At 41.8% G+C, this 21897-nt stretch overlaps 1 protein-coding gene across 3 annotated transcripts in view; it reads right to left on the bottom strand.

The window, feature by feature from the left end:
- Window positions 1–21897, bottom strand: part of ipo11 (importin 11) — a 593411-nt gene that overhangs the window by 409432 nt on the left and 162082 nt on the right. For all 3 annotated transcript variants that reach the window (XM_080186460.1, XM_080186476.1, XM_080186468.1), the window contains exon 8: window positions 19599–19647. In XM_080186460.1, the coding sequence (XP_080042586.1) occupies window positions 19599–19647 (49 nt within the window). The remainder of the gene's footprint in view (window positions 1–19598; window positions 19648–21897) is intronic.

The following is a 21897-nucleotide window of genomic DNA, read 5'->3' as shown; positions in this document are numbered from 1 at the left end:
CGGTAACACAGTATCTTCCAAGTTTCTACTTTGGCTTTGATAAAGGCTGTATATTCCTTTCTTTGGGTTTCTGAGATGGTTAATGTTCCAACTATTAGGAATTTGAAGGAAAAGTTGCAGAGCTCTTAGTCCATAGCAGACTATGACAGCAAAGCCTGGCTGATGAAATGTAAATTCCCTTTGTAAAATTCACTTTGAATTTGGTCTCTGCCACCCACAGGGATCATAGCATTTCTTCAGAGAAAGTGAGGCACAAGTCTTTGCGTTGCTGTCCTAAAAGCTTTTTTTATTTATGATCATAGCCAGACATAGCTTCAGTCATTTATAAAAGGTCATTGTTCAGTTTTTAAAATTTTAGGAATTGGCCATGATGGTAGCTATATATCTCATTAAAACATAGTGTGACATTTTAGCCCCATTACAAAATTAGTTCAGATGGTTACCTGTGGAGCCTACAAGAGAACAGGCCATCTGGGTGTTGTGCAATGAGAAAGGATTAGTTGGCAATCTAGTTGAGAGTACCCTTGGGGACAAGTGACCATAATACAGTAGAATTCTGTATCAAGGTGGATAGTAGTGTACTTGATTCTGAGACCAGGGCCCTAAATCTCAATAAAGATAACTATGATGTAGTGGACATAGTCACAGAGGGTTACAGCATGGAAACAGACCCTTCAGCTCAACTTGCCCATGCCATCTTTTTTTTAAACCACTAATGGACATGTTGGACTGGGAAGCATTACTGAAAGGAAAGACAATGGACAGGCAATGGCAGGCTTTTAAGAAACATTAGCTGAAGTCTTGTTTGGCGCAAGAGTGGTAAGAGAATTGTGGCCAAACTATCGCTTACAAGGTAAATTAGAAATAGTATCAGATTCAAGGAAGGAGCTTACAAATTGGCAAGAAAAAGCAATAAGCCTGAGGTTTGGCAGCAGTTTAAAATTCAGCAAAGGAGGACCAAAGGATTAAGAAGGGAAAAAAAAGGTATGAAAGTTAGTTAATGGGGAACATAAAAATTGACTGTAAAAGATTCTATAGGTATGTAAAGAGAAAAGAGTAGACAAAAACAAATGAGAGAATCATAAACATGGAATTTGTTTTATTCATTCATGGGACGTGGGCATCACTGGTTGGACATGGCATCTTTAAGAATTGAAGAGCAAGTTAGACTTGCATTCTAGTCAGTATTTTGTAAACTGTGAGTGACTTTATATGCCCTTCTCTGATCAGAACCTTCCACAAACCTGAAGAAGGAACACCGTTTCCGAAAGCTTGTGAGATTACTAACAAATAAACTGGTTGGACTTTAACCTGGTGTTGTAAGACTTCTTACTGTGTTTACCCCAATCCAATGCCAGCATCTCTACATCATCGCTGGCTGGCCAGCGCTTATTACCCATCCCTGGTTGCCCTTGACATAGTTGTGAGCTGCCTTCTTGAATTGCTGCAGTCCACATGCTGCGCATTGACCCACAATGCAGTCAGCAAAGGAATTCCAAGGTTTTGACCCAGCGACCGCAAAGGAACGGTGATATGTTTCCATGTCAGGCTGGTGAGCGGCTTGGAGGGGAACTTGCTGGTGGTGCTATTCCCATGTATCTGCTGCTTTTGCCCTTCTAAAAGAAGTGGCCGTGGGTTTGGAAGGTGCTGTCTGAGGATCTTTGGTGAATTGCTGCAGTGCATCTTGTAGATAGTACACACTGCTGCTACTGAGTGTCAGTGCTGGAGGGAGTGGATGTTTGTAGATGTGGTGCCTATCAAGCAAGCTGCTTTGCCCTGGATGGCGTCAAGCTTCTTGAGCGTTGTTGGAACTGCATTCATCCAGGCAAATAGGGAGCATTCCATCACACTCCTCACATGTGCCTTGTTGATGGTGGACAGGCTTTGGAGAACAATAGAATGGCCAAGGAATTAAATTCTTACTTTGCATTAGACTCCACAAAGGAAGACATGAATAACATACCCCAAGTTCTGAGAGAAATAAGTTTTAGTAAGGGGTGGAGGGAAGTCAGCATCAGTAGAAAAACAGTTTTGAGGAACATGATGGTAAATATTTTTCACTGTATATTAATAAATTCAACAATAATAAACCAAATCACGTAGGGTTGAAGGTTGACAAATCTCCAGGTTCTGATCATCTTCATCCCAGAGTACTTAAGAAAGTGGCACTGGAAATAGTAGATACACAGACGGCTATTTTCTAAAGTTCTTTGGATTCTAGACTGGTTTCTACAAATGGGAGGGAACTGGGGGCATGTGGGGGAGGGGGGGCGAAGAAAGAATATTGGAGGGGGGGAAAGAGGAAATATTGGGGGGAGGGGGAAGAGAGAATATTGGGGGGGGGGGGCGGCGAACAGGGGATTAGGATATTGAATTTGATGATCAAAATGAATGGTGGCGCAAGTTCGAAGGGCCTAATAGTCTACTCATGTTTCTATTTTCCATGTAGGTTTAAAGGCTGATCACTCTGTCACTATCATCTGAATTGTACAGCCATCTCTTTAGCCTCATTCCCTCATCCTTTCAAATATTTTATCTTCCTTGTTTAAAAATTGTTGGTCTTTTCGTATAAGACGTATAAGATGTTGAATGGGATGGATAGGATAGAGGTGGAGAGGCTCTTCCCGCTCAGAAAGGACAGTAGGACTAGAGGGCACAGCCTCAAGATAAAGGGGGGGGGGGGTGGTTTAGAACGGAGTTGAGGAGGAACTTCTTCACTCAAAGGGTGGTGAATCTCTGGAATTCTCTGCCCATTGAAGTGGTGGAGGCTGCCTCGCTCAATATTTTTAAGACGCGGGTTGATAGGTTTTTGATAGGCAAGGGGATTAAAGGTTATGGGGAGAGGGCGGGAATGTGGAACTGAGCCACGACAGATCAGCCATGATCTTATTGAATGGCGGGGCAGGCTCGAGGGGCTAGATGGCTCCTATTTCTTATGTTCTTATGTTCCCAGAAAATGCATACTCATAAATGCTTTCCAGAAAATTTGAACATTTTATCATTGCTCTACTTTGTTCATATGAAAATAGCATCCATTTTCTTCATCATATCTCATGTCTAAAGTCTCTCATCCATGGTACTGTCTCAGATATTTAATGTGTTCTCCAATCTTCATATATTTTCCAAAACCCAGCTGGGCAATATTCAAACTGTAATGCTCATCTAATAATGCTCATTGATTTATCATTACTTATCTATTTCATAAAAGTATAATCCTATTCATAAAGTCTAGGCTTACTTAAGTCTTTTGAACCACTTTGTCTACTTGTAAAAAATCTGTGTAATTCAATCTCTGCTTCTCTACTTCGTTAAGTTTTATTACTTAATGTACATACCTTGTCTTTAATTGAAACTTTAACAGTTGAATAGATGACAGCAAAGGGAGAAATCAACAGGCACAAAATGAAAATAACGATTTGCTTTTGTTACTTTCTCATTAGTGTTGTACATTTCTCTCGTTCAATAATATCAAAGTTATTCACAACTTACTCTTCACATTACTTGAGAGATAAACACATATTTAAGCCAATGCATTTAAATATCAAGTATCAAGATACTAGTTGTATGACATTCCCAATCCATTAATTCGCTGTTCCACCAGTAACAGATTAGTAACTGGTGGTTCTTCAACCTTGAAGTTTCATCAACAGAGAAACAATATTACTCATGTGCACTTTCAAAAACAGACAGATAATTGCACAAATTATTGCAATTCCCAACCTCCTACACTCAGTTTAATTATGACTATATATTTCAAAGATGACAAGACAAACTGAGCTGCATATCGCACAAACTATTCAATCATAACAAATATGAAGTTATGTTCACACAGAAATTTTTTAATCATTCTGAAGCATTAAAAACTTTCACATTTGCAGTATTTATTTAATATTTAAGATGAGAGATGTAAAATCAAAGCTTTCTATGGTTTAATGAGAACAGTGTGTAATAGAAGGTGAACACTCAACCTGCATCGCAATCCCTTGAATAAATATAATTCATTTTTTGGCCTACTTGTAAAATACAATATTTTGTTCGGATGAAAATTAATTGGTCAATTCGAAGAAGTTTAGTGTCTGGGTCCACAGAGCTGATTTGATTTGACACATGTATTAGTATAAAAAGCATTGTTCCTTGCACACTAAACAGACAAAGCATATTGTCCACAGAGAAGGAAAGGAGAGGGTGTAGAATGTAGTGTTACAGTCATTACTGGGGTGTAGAGAAAGATCAACTTAATATAAAGTTGATCCATTCAAAAATCTGATGGCAGCAGAAAGAAGCTGTTCTTAAGTCACTCAGTATGTGATCTCAGATTTTTGTATCTTTTTTCCGACATGGAAGAGAGTATATCCAGGGTGTGTGGGATCCTGGATTATTCTGGCAGTTTTTCCAAGGCAACGGGACATGTAGACAGAGTCAATGCATGGGAGATTGGTTCGTGTGATAGGTTGGGCTGCATTCATGACCCTTTGTAGCTTCTTGCGGTCTTGGACAAAGCTGGAGCCATACCAAGCTGTGATACAACCAAACAGGTTCTTTTCTATGGTGCATATGTAAAAGTTGGAAAGAGCCATAGTTGACATACCACATTTCCTTAGACTCCTGAGAAAGAATAGGCCTTGGTGGGCTTTCTTAACTATAGCATTGGCATGGATGGAGCAGGACAGGTTGTTAGTGATCTGGACACTTAGAAACCTGAAGCTCTTGACCATTTCCACTTCATCCCCATGGATTTAGGCAGGGGCATGTTCTCCATTATGCTTCATGAATATCCCCTTTGTTTTACAGACATTGACGGAGAGATTACTGTTGTTGTGCCAATTCACCAATTCTCTATCTCTTTCCTGTACTCTGTCTTGCCATTGTTTGAGATCCAACACACTACGGCGGTGTCATCAGCAAAGTTGAAAATCGAGTTGGAGGGGAATTTGGCCACACAGTCATAGGTGCGTAAGGAGTATCATAAGGGGCTAAGGACACAGCCTTGCAGGGCACCGGTGTCGGTTGTTGCCTATCCTTAATGATTGTGGTCTATAGGTGAGGAAGTCTAGGATCCAGTCACAGAGGGTAGTGCCGAGCCCTAGGCCATGGAGTTTGGAGGTACGCAGGAGGTATCCAGATTTACATGAATCGTGGAATTTCATGAAGTCGAAATTCCTTTTGCAATTACTGCGTTGTCCAATAGCTTCCCTGATAAATTATAACTGACACTAAGTTTTCTAGAATACAAACACAAGAGAAGCATTTTAACTTCCATGCTGAGTCATGACAGCCAGGTTCCTAAACCGAATGGCACAAGAATAAAGAGCCACAAACATCTTTGTGGTTTGAGAACATTGAGCTGTCCAATCTTTACTGACACCGAGTATTAATCCTTGCATTAAAATTCTTGTCAAGTTCAAATCGCTCTATGGCCTTAAATCTTCACAATAATTGTAACCACCTCCAGTCCCCAAAGCTCTAAAACCTTTGTGCTCCTCTAATTCTGATGTTAGGGATGGGGTTCTCTCAGATTCCTTTGGAAACAACACATTCCTAATACACCCTGCAATCAATTCAGAAAGGCTGAAAACCATTAAACTTTTAAACAAGATGAATAATTCACATTAAATGGAAGATACTCGAACTACAACTATCAATGAGACATGCCCTTCAGCTCATCAGATACATCCTGCTACAGAAACCATCCACCAACCTGCACTTTTGCCTATTGACTGACAACACCCTCCCTTCCCAGTAAACCATGCCAGTATTACATGCCACAAAGTTGTGCTGAACATATCCCTACTTTAGAGGTTACTAGGCTTACCTATAACCCTCTATCTCACTAAGTGCCATGTACTTATCTAAAAGTGTCTTAAAAGCCCCTATCGAATCCGCCTCCACCACCGTTCCTGGCAGCCCATTCCAGGCACCCACCACTCTCTGAATGAAAAACTTACCCCTGACATCTCCTCTATACCTACTCCCCAGCACCTTAAATCAGTGTCCTTTCGTGGCAACCATTTCAGCCCTGGGAAAAAGCCTCTGACTATCCACTCGATCAATATCTCTCATAATCTTATACACCTCTATCAGTTTCACCCCTCATCCTTAAACACTCCAAGGAGAAAAGGCCAAGCTCCCTCAATCTATCTTCCTAAGGCATGCTCCCCAATCCAGGCAACATCCTTGTGAATCTCCTCTGCACCTTTCTATGACTTCTACATCCTTCCTGTAATGAGGCGACCAGAACCGAGCACAGTACTCCAAGTGGGGTCTGACCAGGGTCCTATATAGCTGCAACATTATCTCTCGATTCCTAAACTCAATCCCTTGATCGATGAAGGCCAGTACACCATATGCTTTCTTAACCACAGCTTCAACCTGCGCAGCTGCTTTGAGCGTCCTATGAACTTGGACCCCAGATCCTTCTGATCTTCCACACTGCCAAGAGTCCTACCATTAGTATTATATTCTGCTATCCTATCTGACATGTCAAAACGAACCACTTCACACTTACCTGGGTCCAACACCATCTGCCACTTCGCAGCCCAGTCTTGCATCCTATCAATGTCTCACTGCAACTTCTGACATCTCTCCACACTATCCACAATACCTCCAACCTTTGTGTCATCAGCAAACTTACCAACCCATCCCTCCACTTCCTCATCCAGGACATTTATAAAAATCACAAAGAGTAAGGGTCCCAGAACAGATCCCTGGGGCACTCCACTGGTGACCAACCTCCATGCAGAATATGACCCATCTATAACCACTCTTTGCCTTCTGTGGGCAAGCCAGTTCTGGATTCACAAAGCAATGTCCCCTTGGAACCCATGCCTCTCACTTTCTCAATAAGCCTTGCATGGGGCACCTTATCAAATGCCTTGCTGAAGTCCATATATACTCCATCTACTGCTCTTCCTTCATCAATGTGTTTAGTCACATCTTCAAAAAATTCAATCAGGCTCGTCAAGCATGATCTGCCTTTGACAAAGCCATGCTGACTATTCTTAATCACATTATACCTCTCCAAATGTTCATTAATCCTGCCTCTCAGGATCTTCTCCATTAACTTTACAACCACTAAGGTTAGACTCACTGGTTTATAATTTCAAGGGCTCTCTCTACTCTCTTTCTTGAATAAAGGAACAACATCCGCAATCCTCCAATCCTCTGGAACCTTCCCGTCTCCATTGGCAATGCAAAGATCATCGCCATAGGCTCAGCAATCTCCTCCCTCACCTCCCACAATAACCTGGGTACGTCCCAACCGGTCCCGGCAACTTCTCTAACTTGATGCTTTTCAAAAGCTCCAACACATTCTCTTTCTTAATATCTACATGCGCAAGCTTTTCAGTCCGCTGCAAGACTGCATTACAACCACCAAGATCCTTTTCCATAGTGAATACTGAAGTATTCATTAAGTACCTCTGCTATTTCTTCCGGTTCCATACAAACTTTCCCACCATCACACTTGATAGATCCTATTCTTTCACGTCTTATCCTCTTACTCTTCACGTACTTACAGAATGCCTTTGGGTTTTCCTTAATCCTGCGTGCCAAGGCCTTCTCATGACCCTTCTGGCTCTCCTAATTTTCTTCTTAAGATCCTTCCTATTAGCCATATACTCTTCTAGATCTCTAACATTACCTAGCTCTCTGAACCTTTTGTAAGCTTTTCTTTTCTTCTTGACTAGATTTATTACAGCCTTTGCACACGCAGTTCCTGCAACCTACCATAGCTTCCCTGTTTCATTGGAATGTTGCTGTGCAAAGCTCCAGACAAATATTCCCTGAAAATCTGCCACATTTCTTCCATACATTTCCCAGAGAAAACCTCTTTCCAATTTAAGCCTCCAATTTCCTCATAATTCCCCTTACTCTCATTAAACTCTTTTCTAACTTGTCTGATCCCATCTCTCTCCAATGCTATTGTAAAGGAGATAGAATTATGATCACTATCTCCAAATCACTTGCGGTACCTCTTGGTATTAATTCTGAACTTGTTTCTCGCCCATCCAATCTTCTCTAGTCCTAAAGAAGTAGTTTAGCTTGAAATAATTTTCAGAATTTACTCTTTCAGCACAAAATACCATTGTGAATAGTTATTTTCTCTCAGCACTCAAGCCTCAGGAGGTTTTCTGACCTTTCCTCAACTCAATGGCCCTCTACCACAGAGATTTCACCTTGTTGCTTTTCTCCATCATTTCCAAGACTCAGATGCCTTTCCTTCTTTCTCACTAAACATAGTTATAGTAGTCAAGCTAAAGTCATTGATCAGAGCTACCACCCATTGTCACCCATGTGTGACAACCTCTGACTTGGCAATGCCATACAGCATTTTGAAAGCCTGTATTGATTTGATTTATTGTCACATGTATTAGCATATTACAGTGAAAAGTATTGTTTCTTGCACACAATACATACTGTACAGAGAAGGAAAGCAGAGAGGGCGCAGAATGTAGTGTTACAGTCATAGCTAGGGTGTAGAGAAAGAATAATTTAACAGGAAGTAGATCTGAGGCAACAGGGAAAAGGTTGTTCTTGAGTCAGTTGGCACATGACCTCAGATTTTGTATCTTTTTCCCAACGGAAGAAGGCGGAAGAGAGTATGTCCGGGATGCATTGGGGGGGGGTGGTGGTTGTTAGTTTAAATGCTTGCCTGGGCTTCATTCACAACCCTTTCTAGTTTCTTGCAGTCTATGACAGAACAGGAGCCATACCAAGCTGTGATACAACTGGAAATAATGCATTTTATGGTGCATCTGCAGAGGTTGGTGGAAATTATAGTGGACAAGCCAAATTTCTTAGTCTTCCGAGAAAGTAGAGACTTTGGTGGGCATTCTTAACTATAGCATCGGCATGGAGGGACCAGGACAGGTTTTTGGTGAACTGAACACCTAAAACCTTAAGTTCTCAACCATTTCCACTTCATCCTCATTGGTGTAGACAGGGCCATGTCCTCCACTGTGCTTTCTGAAATCTATGACAATCTCCTTCGTTTTGTTGACACTGAGGGAGAAATTATTCTTGTTGCACCAGTTCTCTATCTCTTTCCTGTGTTGTGTCTTGTCATTGTTTGAAATCCGATCCACTACAGTGGTAACATCACTAAATTTGAAAATCGAATTGGAGAGGAATTTGGTCACACAGTGTAGATGTGTGAGGAGTATAGTAAGGGGCTGAGGACACAGCCTTGTGGGGCAGCAGTGTTGAGGATAATCATGGAGGTGGTGTTGTTGCCTGTCCTTACTGATTGCGGTCTGTGGGTTAGCAAGTTCAGGATCCAGTTGCGGAGGGAGGAGCCGAGCTCTAGGCCACAGAGTTTTGAGATGAGTTTCATAGGAATAATGGTGTTGAAGGCTGAGCAGAAGTCTGGCATAGGTGTCTTTGTTATCTAGGTGTCCCAGGATTGAGTGCGGGGCCAGTGAGATGGTGAAAGGCGAACTGTAGTGGATCCAGGCAATCTGGGAGGCCGAAACTGATTCATGCCATGACTAACCTTTCGAAGCACTTCATAATGATGGTATATTGACTTTTGTATTCCAATAACTATGCATGATTGTTATAGTCGTTTCTCTCCCATAACTAACTCCCCTCATTCTTTTTCCTTAATGTATAACTTGCACTTCTGCATTTAATTTCATCTGCCACTCCTAAATACTGACTTGTCCTTCTGAAGCTGATTAATTCATCACTATTAACTTCCTTCCAAGTCTGGCAGCTTGAATTTAGCCAAGTTAAATGCGGTTTTTGAATCCTCTCAGAATATCCCCAAGATCTAATGTTTCTTGTCTTCCAATTCCTATTCACATCTGGGCTTTTCTCTCAGATATCTATTAATTTAAGTCTATGTGGCAAATAGAACTATAGAATGATACATTATATCATAAGGTTATCAAAAGTTCACTCTCTAGACAGAGCATAAGAGGAAGAGATCGGGACAGATAGTCAGCAGCATCTAGAGGAGATTGAAAACAGTGAGAGATTGCAGGAGAAATCCAAATGCGAGTTTGGAGTGTTTGGACCTCCTGAAGTGATATCAGGATTCAAACGTGACACAAGGAAAGTGGATGCAACTGACTGGGTGAACATAGTCAAGTCAGCATTTTTTTGTTTGTTCATGGGCTGTTGGCATAGCTGGCAGGGCCAGCATTTATAAGCCCATCCCTGAGGGTAATTAAGAGTCAATAACACTGCTGTATTTCTGGAATCACACATTGGTCAAACCAGGTAAGGTTGGCAAATTTCCTTCCCTAATGGAATACTGAACCAGATGGGCTTTTACAACAATAAACAATGATTGCACAAAGAGCATTGCTCTTTCTTCAGATGACTGAAGAGTTGTGTTCACAAACAGGGCGTGCTTAGACACACACTCAGTTTACATCTCTGGGCCAATAAGTTAAGGAACCAAGTAGAGAACAGGTCATCCTAGACTGGGTATTGTCGAATGAGAAAGGGATAACTGGCGATCTAGTTGTGCGAGGCCGCTTGGAGATGAGCAACCATAACATGATAGAATCAAGATCATCAAGATGTAGAGTGACATAGTTGATTCTGAGATTATGTTCCTGAATTCAAATAAAGGAAACTATGATTATATGTATTGCCTATGATAGATTGGAGAACGTTAAATGGATGATGATGGATAGGTGAAAGGATTAATAATCACACAAGTTTAAAAATCACAAACTGCCAACTGTATATCTCAGTCACACACAGAAAGCTGTGAAAACCATTGGTCTTGATTAAGGCAACCCAGATAGGAGTCAACATTTAGTTAAACAATGTGCAGCTGCAGCTCATTTTGCTCTTTAGCATAAGAAACAATGGAAAGGGAGGCTGATAAATCAGAGATATAGCTATCATTTCTTGATGACATAATGAGCAAGTCATGCACAAATTATAATTGTTCAGTATATCCTAATGTACGCATGATGCAACCTTAATCAATAACTGAGTAGAAATAGATAACACATACTTCGATTTATATATGCCAATTACTGGTAATCGGATTTGAAACTATAATGGCTGGCGTATTTCTGAATTTGGTACTCTAACTGGTCTGAATGACTTAGTCAGTGTCCTAAAGCACTATAGTTGTCAATAAATCATCTTTAAACACTCCATGACTTTGTCTGGTTACTTTGAGAGGAACAGTAGCTTTCACTACAACAACAAGAAAAACATCGCACTAGCCCCATAACAACAGGCACTGGCAAACATCCAGAGAGCGCACAGACGAACTGTAACAATTGTTCATTCCTGGGTGGCACAAAAATAAAATGGGAAAAAATGACCGAACCATAGCTTACAAAGGAAATTAGAACTAGTATCAGATCCAAAAAAGCAGCATGCAAACTGACCAGAGAAACAGCAGACCTGAGGACTGGGAACAGTTTACAATTCAACAAAGCAGGACCAGGGAATTGATTAAGAAGGGAAAAATAGAATATGACAGTAAGCTTGCAGGGAACATAAAAATGACAGAGGAGAAAAAGATTGGTGAAGACAAATGCAGGTCCCATAGTCAGAAACAGAGGAATTTATAATGGGGAACAAAGTAATGGCTGACCACCTGAATACATACTTTGATTCTGTCTGTAAAAGAGGACGCAAACAAGATACCAAAAATGTTGGAGAACACAATTTAGCAAAAGGGAGGAGCTGAAGGTGATGCATATTAGTGCAGAAATGGTGTTGGGGAAACTGATGAGTTTGAAGACTAATAAATCCCCAGGGCCTAATAATTTACATCCCAGAGTACTGAAGGAAGTGGCCAAGAAATAATGGATGCACTGATGGTCATCTTTTCATGATTCTATAGACTCTGAAACAATTCCTACAGATTAGAGGGTAGTTAATGTAACTGGGAGGTAGAGAGAAAGCAGGGAATTATAAACCAGTATCCATCCATTATTGAAGATTTTATAGCAAAACATCTGGCAGGATTGGATAGAGTCGGCATGGATTTATGAAATCATACTTGACAAATTGAATGGAAGTCAAGAATATAATTAGTAGAGTTGATGAGGGGAACCAGTGGGTATGGTTTATTTGGACTTTCAGAAGGCTTTTGACAGAGTTCTACATAAGATATTAGCATGTAAAATTGAAGTAGATGCAAATGGGGGGTAATGTATTGAGATGGATAGAAAGCTGGTTGACAGACAGGAAACAGGAGGAATAAACAGGTATTTTTCCAAATGGCAGACAATGAGTAGTGGGGTACCACAGGGCTCAGTGCTAGGACCTTGGCTACTCACAATGTATATGAATGATTTAGATGAGGGAACTAAATGTTATATTTCCAAATTTGCAGATGACAAAGCTGGGTAGGAGAATGAGCTATGAGGAGGAGGCAGATGCTTCAGTGTGAATTGGGCAAGCTGAATGGACAAATACATGACTGATGCAATATAATGTGAGTAAATATGAAGTTATCCAAATTGGTAGCAAAAACATGAAGGCAGATTATCTGAACAGCTAAAGATTCAGAGAGGGGAATATACAACTAGATCTGAGTGTCCTTGTACACCAGTCACTGCCAGTAAGTATCCAGGTGCAGCAAGTGGACAGTGAAGGAGGCATATGGTATGTTGGCTTCCATAGTGACAGGATTCGAGTACAAAAGCAGGGGTGTCTTGGTGTAGTTACATAGGGATTTGATCAGACCACATCTGGAATATTATGTGCAGTTTTGGTCTTGATATCTAAGGAAGGATGTTCTTAGTATGGAAGGAGTGCAGAGAATGTTGACCAGACTGATTCTTGGGTGGCAAGACTCACATACGAGAAGAGATTGAGCCAGTTAGGTTTACATTCGCTGGAGATTGGAGGAATGAAGAGGTATCTCATAGAAACTTATAAAATTCTAATAGGACTAGATCGGGTAGATGCAGGAAGGATGTTCCTGATGGTGGGGGAGTCTAGTACAGGGGTCATGGTCTAAAAGTATGAGGTTAACCATTTAGGATTGAAATTAGGAGAAATTTCTTCACTCAAAGAGTGGACAGCCTATGGAATTATCTACCGTAGAAGGCAGTTGAGACCAAAACATTGTGGTCAGATTCTCCAACCTTGCTTGCAGCTGGAATTCTCCTGTCCCACTGCAGTGAATGGAGATTTGGCTGAGCGTCGACTTCTCTGTCCTCGCTGACAGTGCCTTCGGGGCACGCACAGCGGATAATTCCAGCTACATGTTTACAAGATCGGCTAAAGGCTTAAGTAAAGATATGCAAGTTAGATAAATTGGCCATGCTAAATTGCACTTCCATGTCCAAATATGTATAGGTTAGGTGGATTAGCTATGGTAAATGCGCAGGGTCTCAGGAAAATGGCAGGGAGGTGGGCTTAGGTAAAGATGTTCTTCTGGAGAGTCAGTGCAGACTTGGTGGGCCAAATGGTCTCCTTCTACACTGTAGTGATTCTATGGATCAAAGGATATGAAGAAAAGCAGGAATAGCTACTGAGTAGGATGATAAGCTATGATCATAATGAATGCTGGAGTAGGCTCATGGGGTCTAATGCTGGTTCTATTTTCTATGTTTTAATAAGAATCCCTCCCCTTTTAAATCATCCTGGCTTCCACTTGCAAGGTTGCTCCATAACTTCCAACCAGCAATGTACAATGATGGCCCACTAGAATTAACGCAGTTTAAAGTGCACTTATCACCTCTGGAAACCTTAATTCAACCCTCCGCTGTGTGGAGCTATTGCACCTACCAGCAAAAGAGTCTCTGAAGACCACAGCATGATGCAATTCCTGCAAACTCAGAAAGGCCACATCCCTTTCTTCCCCCTACAATGGCTGCCAGAAGCAGGAAGGTTTAAAGGGTCCAGTGAATCCGATAGGCCAGGGAGAAGGTAGCGTTGCAGGTAAGTGCATGGGGAAATTGAGTGGGAGGGGAGCAGGCAGATGTCAGCTCCACTACAAGGGATGGGGTCCAGGAGGGAAGGGTTGGGTCCGCTCCCAGACCACGTTTGAGAGTTAGGGATTGGGGTCCATATCGAGCTTGGTAATAAGTTACACTGAAGTTAAAAGTGGTTTTATTCCTTCTAACTCTTTCAGAATAACTATTGGTGTAACATTGGTAGAACATCTGAAGTTAGTGATTTAAATTGATTTGTTGGATAGTTCCCAACGCACTGCAATTGTCCAGGGGAAGTTAGCACCTCTGGATAACTACCATGTAAAGTCTTAAGTGGAAATTCTGAAAGAGACACTCTGGCATATTTTTGGAAACTCGCCAAATCCACACTGGGGAATCAGGAAGTTATGGACGATTATTTTCACAGTTAATCCACATTTGATCCAATTCCATTACCGTGAGTCAACAATTATTTCGACTTTTCTTTGTGAACTTTTCTTGGGAATAGTTATCTAGTTGGATCCCTTTAACTATCAAGGAATTCCACTGTGTTCGCGGGTTTTATCACGACAGGAGTCAGCACACCATATTAAAAAGATTTCCATCATGATCAAACTGTAATGCCTTTTGAGTCATGATTAATCTCATCCAAATTTATTTCTGGTGCAAATGTTTCTTATAGTTAATTGAGTCATAAATAAATGTGCTCAGTAGGATTCAAACAGATTTGCTTAGAGGGGAAAGCTGGCCAAAGTGAAATAAGAATTTCAAATACCTTTAGTCACCAATTTTTCCCGAAATGAATGACGATTCTGATGCTCAGTAAAGTTTTCAATTTGGAAAAACTTTAAAAACTTATTCACAAAACATCAAATGTAGCTATTAAGTTAAAGTTATGATCAATTGTATGTGTCAATTGATATCTTACATAAAAGCCTCTGCTTCATTCAAAAGCCAAACCTGACCAATTTATATTTTGCCTTACGCAGGTCTTCAGTGAGACACCACAATCAAAGCATAAGCAGAATACCCCCATCATACAACAGCAGGGAGCTCTTGCTGTTAGCAAGTTGGAATTTCAAAGTTACTCCAGAAGACAGGGAAATGCAGTGGAGAATAAGAATATAAGAGCACAAGAAATAGGAGCAGGAGTAGGCCATCTAGCCCCTCGAGCCTGCTCCGCCATTCAATAAGATCTGATAATAGGTTGAGTTCCACTTTCCCGTCTGCTCCCCAGAACCCTCAATTCCCTAATTGGCTAAAAATCTATCTACCTGTGACTGAAACACATTTAACAAGGTAGCCTCTACTGCTTCATTGGGCAAAAAATTCCAAAAATTCACTACCTTCTGGGAGAAGTTCCTCCTCAACTCTGTTCTAAATGGACTCCCCCGTATTATGAGGCTGTGCCCCCTAGTTCTTGTTTCCACTGTAAGTGGAAATAACCTCGATGCTTCTACCCTGTCTAGCCCCTTCATTATCTTATACGTCTCTATAAGATTTCCCCTCAACCTTCTAAACTCCAATGAGTACAGGCCCAGTCTACCCAGTATGACGTAAGTAGAAAGAGCAGGGGGGTCATACGAGAGCAATTCAGGGAGATGGGTGCTAGGCTAAAAAGTAGGGCCTCTAGGGTAGCAATCTCTGGACTGCTCCTGGTGCCTAGTGCTAGTGAGGCTAAGAACAGGGGGACTCTACAATTGAATGCATGGCTAAAGGACTGGTGCAAGAGGGAGGGTTTCAAATTCATAGATCATTGGGAAGTCTTCAAGAGAGGTTGGCAGCTGTACAGAAAGGATGGGTTACACCTTAACTGGAAGGGCACAAATATCCTGGCTGGGAGTTTTGCTAATGTTTCCGCAGCGTTTAAACTAATGTGGAGGGGAGGTGGGGATCAAAACAATAGGTTTGTATGCACTGAGGCTGGGATCGAGCTGGGGGCCAGGGCAAGGCTAGCTAAGAAGAAGAGCATTCTGGAGGAGGATGACCTCAGTGGGCCAGGAGGTCTGGAGTGCATCTGCTTCAATGCGAGGAGCACAACGGGTAAGACAGACGAGCTTTAGGCCTTAATGCTTACGTGGAATTTGAATGTGGTTGCGGTGACAGAGACTTGGTTAAAAGGAGGACAGGACTGGCAGCTGAATATTCCGGGGTATAAGTGTTTTAGGCGACACAGAGGAGTGGCTAAAACAGGTGGGGGAGTAGCAATATTAGTTAGGGAGCATATTACAGCAGTGCAAAAGGTGGACAATTTAGAGGGGTCATGAAATGAGTCGCTGTGGGTGGAGCTCAGAAACAGGAAGGGTACAATCACTATGTTGGGGGTGTACTACAGGCCACCCACAGCCCACAGGAAGTGGAGGAACGGATATGTAAGGAGATTCTGGATAGGTGCAGAAAAAATAGGGTTGTTGTAGTGGGAGATTTTAATTTCCCTGGTATAGATTGGAAAGTGCTTAGGGCTGGCAGTCTAGAAGAATTTGTAAAATGCGTACTGGAAGGTTCTTTGGAACAGTATGTAGACAGCCCAACTAGAGATGGGGCTATACTGGACCTAGTTCTGGGAAATGAGCCCGGTCAGGTCGTCAAAGTTTCAGCAGGGGTACATGTGGCAAATATTGACCACAATTCTGTTAACTTTAGGATAGTAATGGACAAGGATGAGTGTTGTCCTACGGGTAGGGTGCTAAACTGGGGAAAGGCTAACTATGGCCAGATTAGGTAGGAATTGGTGGCCGTTGATTGGGAGAGGCTGTTCGAGGGCAAGTCCATGTCTGGCATGTGGGAGTCTTTTAAGGAACAGTTGATAAGGCTGCAGGACAGGCATGTGCCTGTAAAAAGGAAGGAATTGAGAGCCATGGATAACCAGGGAAATTGAAGATCTGATCAAGAAGAAAAGAGAGGTGTATGTTAGGTCCAAGCAACTGAAAACAGATGGAGCTCTGGAGGAATACAGACAGAGTAGGAAAGAACTCAAACAGGGAGTTAGTAGGGCAAAAAAAGGTCACAAAATGTTCTTGGCAGACAGGATTAAGGAGTATCCTAAGGTATTTTGTTCATATGTTAGGAACAAAAGAGTTGTCGGGGAAAAAAAAAAATCGGACCTCCCAGGGACAAAGGAGGGGAATTATGCTTAGAGCCCAAGGGAATAGGGGAGATCCTAAATGAATACTTTGCATCAGTATTCACAAAGGAGAGGTTTGTGTTGACTGGGAGTGTCCCAGAGGGAGGTGTTGACCCATTAGAGAAAATGGAAGTGTTAGGTTTTTTAGGGAACATTAAAACTGACAAATCCCCAGGGCTTGATGGCACCTATCCTAGACTGCTCAGGGAGACGAGAGATGAAATTGCTGGGCCTCTGACAGGAATCTTTGTCTCTTCACTGGACACAGGTGAGGCCCCTGAGGATTGGAGGATAGCGAATGTGGTACCGTTATTTAAGAAGGGTAGCAGGGATAACCCAGGTAATTATAGGCGGTGAGCTTGACATCCGTGGTAGGGAAGTTGTTGGAGAGGATTCTTAGAGATAGGACGTATGCGCATTTAGAACGGAACAGTCTCATTAGTGATAGACAGCATGGCTTTGTAAGAGGGAGGTCATGCCTTACAAATTTGGTGGACTTTTTTTTGAGGAGGTGACAACAACGGTTGACGAAGGAAGGGCCGTGGATGTAGTCTATATGGATTTCAGTAAGGCGTTTGACAATGTCCCTCGTGGAGGTTGGTTAAGAAGGTTAAGGCTCATGGGATACAAGGTGAGGTGGTAAAGAACTGGCTTGGCCACAGGAGACAGAGGGTGCCAGTGGAAGGGTCTTTTTCCAGCTGGAGATCTGTGACTAGTGGTGTTCCACAGAGCTCTGTACTGGGACCTCTGCTGTTTGTGATATATATAAATGATCTGGAAGAAGGTGTAACTGGTGTTATCAGCAAGTTTGCGGATGACACAAAGATGGCTGGACTTGCGAATAGTTATGAACATTGTCGAACAATACAGCAGGATATAGATAGCCTGGAAAATTGGGCGGAGAAATGGCAGATGGAATTTAATCCAGATAAATGCGAGGTGACGCATTTTGGAAGAACTAATGTAGGAGGGAGCTATACAATAAATGGCAGGGCCATCAAGAGTATAGAAACACAGAGGGACCTAGGTGTGCAAGTCCACAAATCCCTGAAGGTGGCAGCACAGGCGGAGAACGTGGTGAAGAAGGCATATGGCAGCGCATTCCAGGCCCCCACTACCATCTGTGTAAAAAGGCCTGTATAGGACGGGTTATAGGGTATAAAAGCTGGAGTTTGATGTTGCAGCTGTATAGGACACTGGTTAGGCCACATTTGGAGTACTGCGTCCAATTCTGGTCGCCACACTACCAGAAGGATGTGGAGGCTTTAGAGAGAGTGCAGAGAAGGTTTACCAGGATGTTGCCTGATATGTAGGGTCTTAGCTATGAGGAAAGATTGGGTAGACTGGAGTTGTTCTCCCTGGAAAGATAGAGAATGAGGGGAGACCTAATAGAGGTGTACAAAATTATGAAGGGTATGGATAGGGTGAATAATGGGAAGGTTTTTCCCAGGTCGGAGGTGACGATCATGAGGAGTCGTGGGCTCAAGGTGAGAGGGGCGAGGTGTAACTCTGATATCAGAGGGATGTTTTTTTACGCAGAGGGTGGTGGGGGTCTGGAATGCGCTGCCAAGTAGGGTGGTGGAGGCAGACACGCTGGCATCGTTTAAGAATTACCTGGATAGTCACATGAGCAGCCTGGGAATGGAGGGATACAAACGAATGATCTAGTTGGACCAATGCGTGGCACAGGCTTGGAGGGCCGAAGGGCCTGTGCTATATTGTTCTTCGTACTCAATGTCTCCTCATAAGCTAACCCCCTCATCTCCAGAACCAACCTGGCGAACCTTCTCTATACCTCCTCCAAAGCTAATGTATCCTTTCTTAAATAAGGGGACCAAAATTATACACAATACTCTCGGTGCAACCTCATCAGTACCTTGTACAATTGCAGCACAACCTTCCTGCTTTTATACTCCATCCATCTCGCGATAAAGGCCAACATTCCATTTGCCTTCTTGATTACCGCTGCACCTGCAAACTGAGTTTTTGTGATTCATGTACAAGGACCCCCAGGTCCCTCTACACAGTAGCATGTTGTAATTTTTCACCATTTAAATAACAGTCCCTTTTACTATTATTCCTTCCAAAGTGGATAACTTTATATAATTTGTCACTTTTTTCTGCACGTAATGTCTATAAATTAATTATTCACAACTGCATTGAACTACCTAAATTGCAGAATGAGTCATAAAGTAATTTTACTTAAAGCCAGAATAAAGTGCAAGTTTTAGTGAAAGGCCCAACTCCCCACCATTTTTGGATTGCTACAGTTAAGAATATTTCTATTCTTGAATGAATTAACAGTTGCTATTACGAGCCACAACATTTTCTTATTCTAAATTTTCAAGAAACACAAATATGAATATGAATGAAATGTGTGTAAAGAGTTAAATGTTGAAGAATGAGGTGCAAAGGTTGGGGGGAGAGGGTTGTTTAAGGACAACAGTGCATTGAAAGTGGGATCCAAGATAGTGTGCAGACTGAACTTGGAGACAGCATGTAAGTCATCACTGGCAGCGTTTTGACTTATTTTGTTCTTCCGTGTAGCATGCAAAATGCAACTCCACATAACAAATCTTAAACTTACTGCTGTTTACTATAAATGTACTTACGACATTCCAGAAACTGTTTTAACCTCTCAAAAACCGTGTTCAGAAATTCCTAAATAAAGAAAAGAGGGAAGGGATTGTTGGAGAAGACAAACACAATTACTGTACTGCTAAATAACAAATATCATAGGTCAGCAATAACAAAATCAGATCTGAAGTTTATTTATTAGTAGTAAGTAAGGCTTACATTAACATTGCAATGAAGTTACTGTGAAATTCCCCTATTCACCACAGCCCGGCACCAGTTCAGGTCAATGCACCTAACCAGCATGTCTTTCAGAATGTGGGAGGAAACTGGAGCACCCTGGAGGAAACCCAGCAACAGTGCTAATCACTGTGCCACCATGCGCCCCTGTGCCTATTCACATTAAAGAATAGTTTTGAAATATTAATGTTCACTCTAAACTGCATTTTTTAAAAACACTATACATGCAAAACAAAACTTTCAAAATTATACTTATTAGATAGTTGACAGAAAAGTTTACCAAAGTTCTAAAGCTTTTTCAAATTTGATGAAATCTACATCTGTCAATTCTAAAAAAATTCAGAAGCGAAGGATAATTTTTAAATATTGAAATAGGTCTATCTTTTGAATGTATGGATTCAGGGCACAGATTTTGAATTTACTATCTGAAAACCAAGAATGGCTGAATTTCCTGAAGAGCTAATTAACTCAAACTCATTTCAGGTTTTGAATTCTGGGTAAAATTGTTACGAAACACGATAAACATTTTCTTAAGTAATCAGGCATCAAAAACAAAAATTAAACTCTTCAGTGAGACATTGTCTGGCCATTTAAGCCAGCAGGATTCTCTAGTCCAGCCCGCAGCGTACCCCCTACCACAGGTTTCCCAGCAGTGTGAGATGACTTCAAAGGGAAATCCCACCAACAGCAGCAAATCCAGAGAACAGCCAAACTGCCTCCCACCAGCGAGAAAAACTCTAAGTGGTGGACCAGAGAATAATGTCCATCACATTTTTATGGTCTCTATTCCAAGGGCTGCAAGCAGTTATTGATAGAAGTGTGGAATGGGCAAATGAAGTTCAATATTAGAAGCAAGAGAAAGAGTAGGCCCACTCAAGCGCAATGGAGGGAAGTAATGCGTGGAGCTGCAGGAGATGGGTGAAATCCTTAATGAGTATTTTGTATCGCTATTCACTAAGGACAAAGGCATGATAGATGATGAGGTCAGGGATATATGTGTGAATGCTCTAGAGAATGTCAATATATCAAAAGAGGAAGTGTTGAGTATCCTAAATTGCATTTAGACAGACAAGTCGCCGGGGCTTGATGGGACCTATCCCAGGTTACTGTGGGAGGCAAAGGAAGAAATAGCTGGGGCCTTAACCGATATCTTCACATCCTCTTTCACCACAGGCAAGTTTCCAGAGGACTGGAGAAAAGCCAATGTTGTTCCCTTGTTTAAAAAAGGAATCAGAGATAATCCAGGAAATTATAGGCCGTGAGCTTGATGTCAGTGGTAGGGGAGCTTTTGGAGGAGATACTGAGGGCCAGGATATACGCACATTTGGAAGAAAATGGACTAGTTAGTGACAGATAGCATGCTTTTGCATGGGGAAATCATATCTCACCAACCTGATTAAGTTTTGTTAAGAGATGACAAAGATAATTGATGAGGGAAGGGTGGTGAGAGTAGTTTACATGGACTTCAGTAAGGCATTTGACAACTTTCCACATGGTAGACTAGTACAAAAACTAAAAATCACATGGAATTCAAGGTGGGCTAGCTAGATGGATACTGAACTGTCTTGGTCATAGAAAACAGAATTGTGGTGGAAGGGTGTTTTTTTGAATGGGGATCTATAGCTAGTGATGTTCCACAGAGATCAGTGCTGGGACCTCTGTTGTTTGTTGCATACATAAACAATCTGGAGGAAAATGTGGGTGGTCTGGTTATTAAGTTTGAGGACAACATGTAGATTGGTGGAGTTGCTGATAGTGCATGGAGATTGTCAGAGGATACAACAGGATATATAAATAGATTGAAGACTTGGGCACAGAAACAACTTGTAGAGCTTAATCCGGACAAATGCAAAGTGGTGCATTTTGGAGGATCAATTTAGGTGTGAATTATACTATAAATGGCAAAACCCTTAGGAACATTAACATAGAGGAATCTGGATATACAGGTCCATAGATCCCTAAAAGTGGCTACACAAGTGGCCAAGGTGATTAAGAAGGTATATGGCATGCTTGCCTTCATCGGCCGGGGCACTGAGTACAAGAGTTGGGAAATCATGGTGCAGCTATATAAAACATTGGTTAGGCTGCATTTGGAAT

Source organism: Carcharhinus amblyrhynchos, chromosome 1 (assembly GCF_965287045.1).
Source record: "Carcharhinus amblyrhynchos chromosome 1, sCarAmb.v2.hapA, whole genome shotgun sequence".
Classification (NCBI taxonomy): Eukaryota; Metazoa; Chordata; class Chondrichthyes; order Carcharhiniformes; family Carcharhinidae; genus Carcharhinus; species Carcharhinus amblyrhynchos.
The sequence above is the reverse complement of the archived record's forward strand: the minus strand, read 5'-3'. Positions and strand labels throughout refer to the sequence as shown.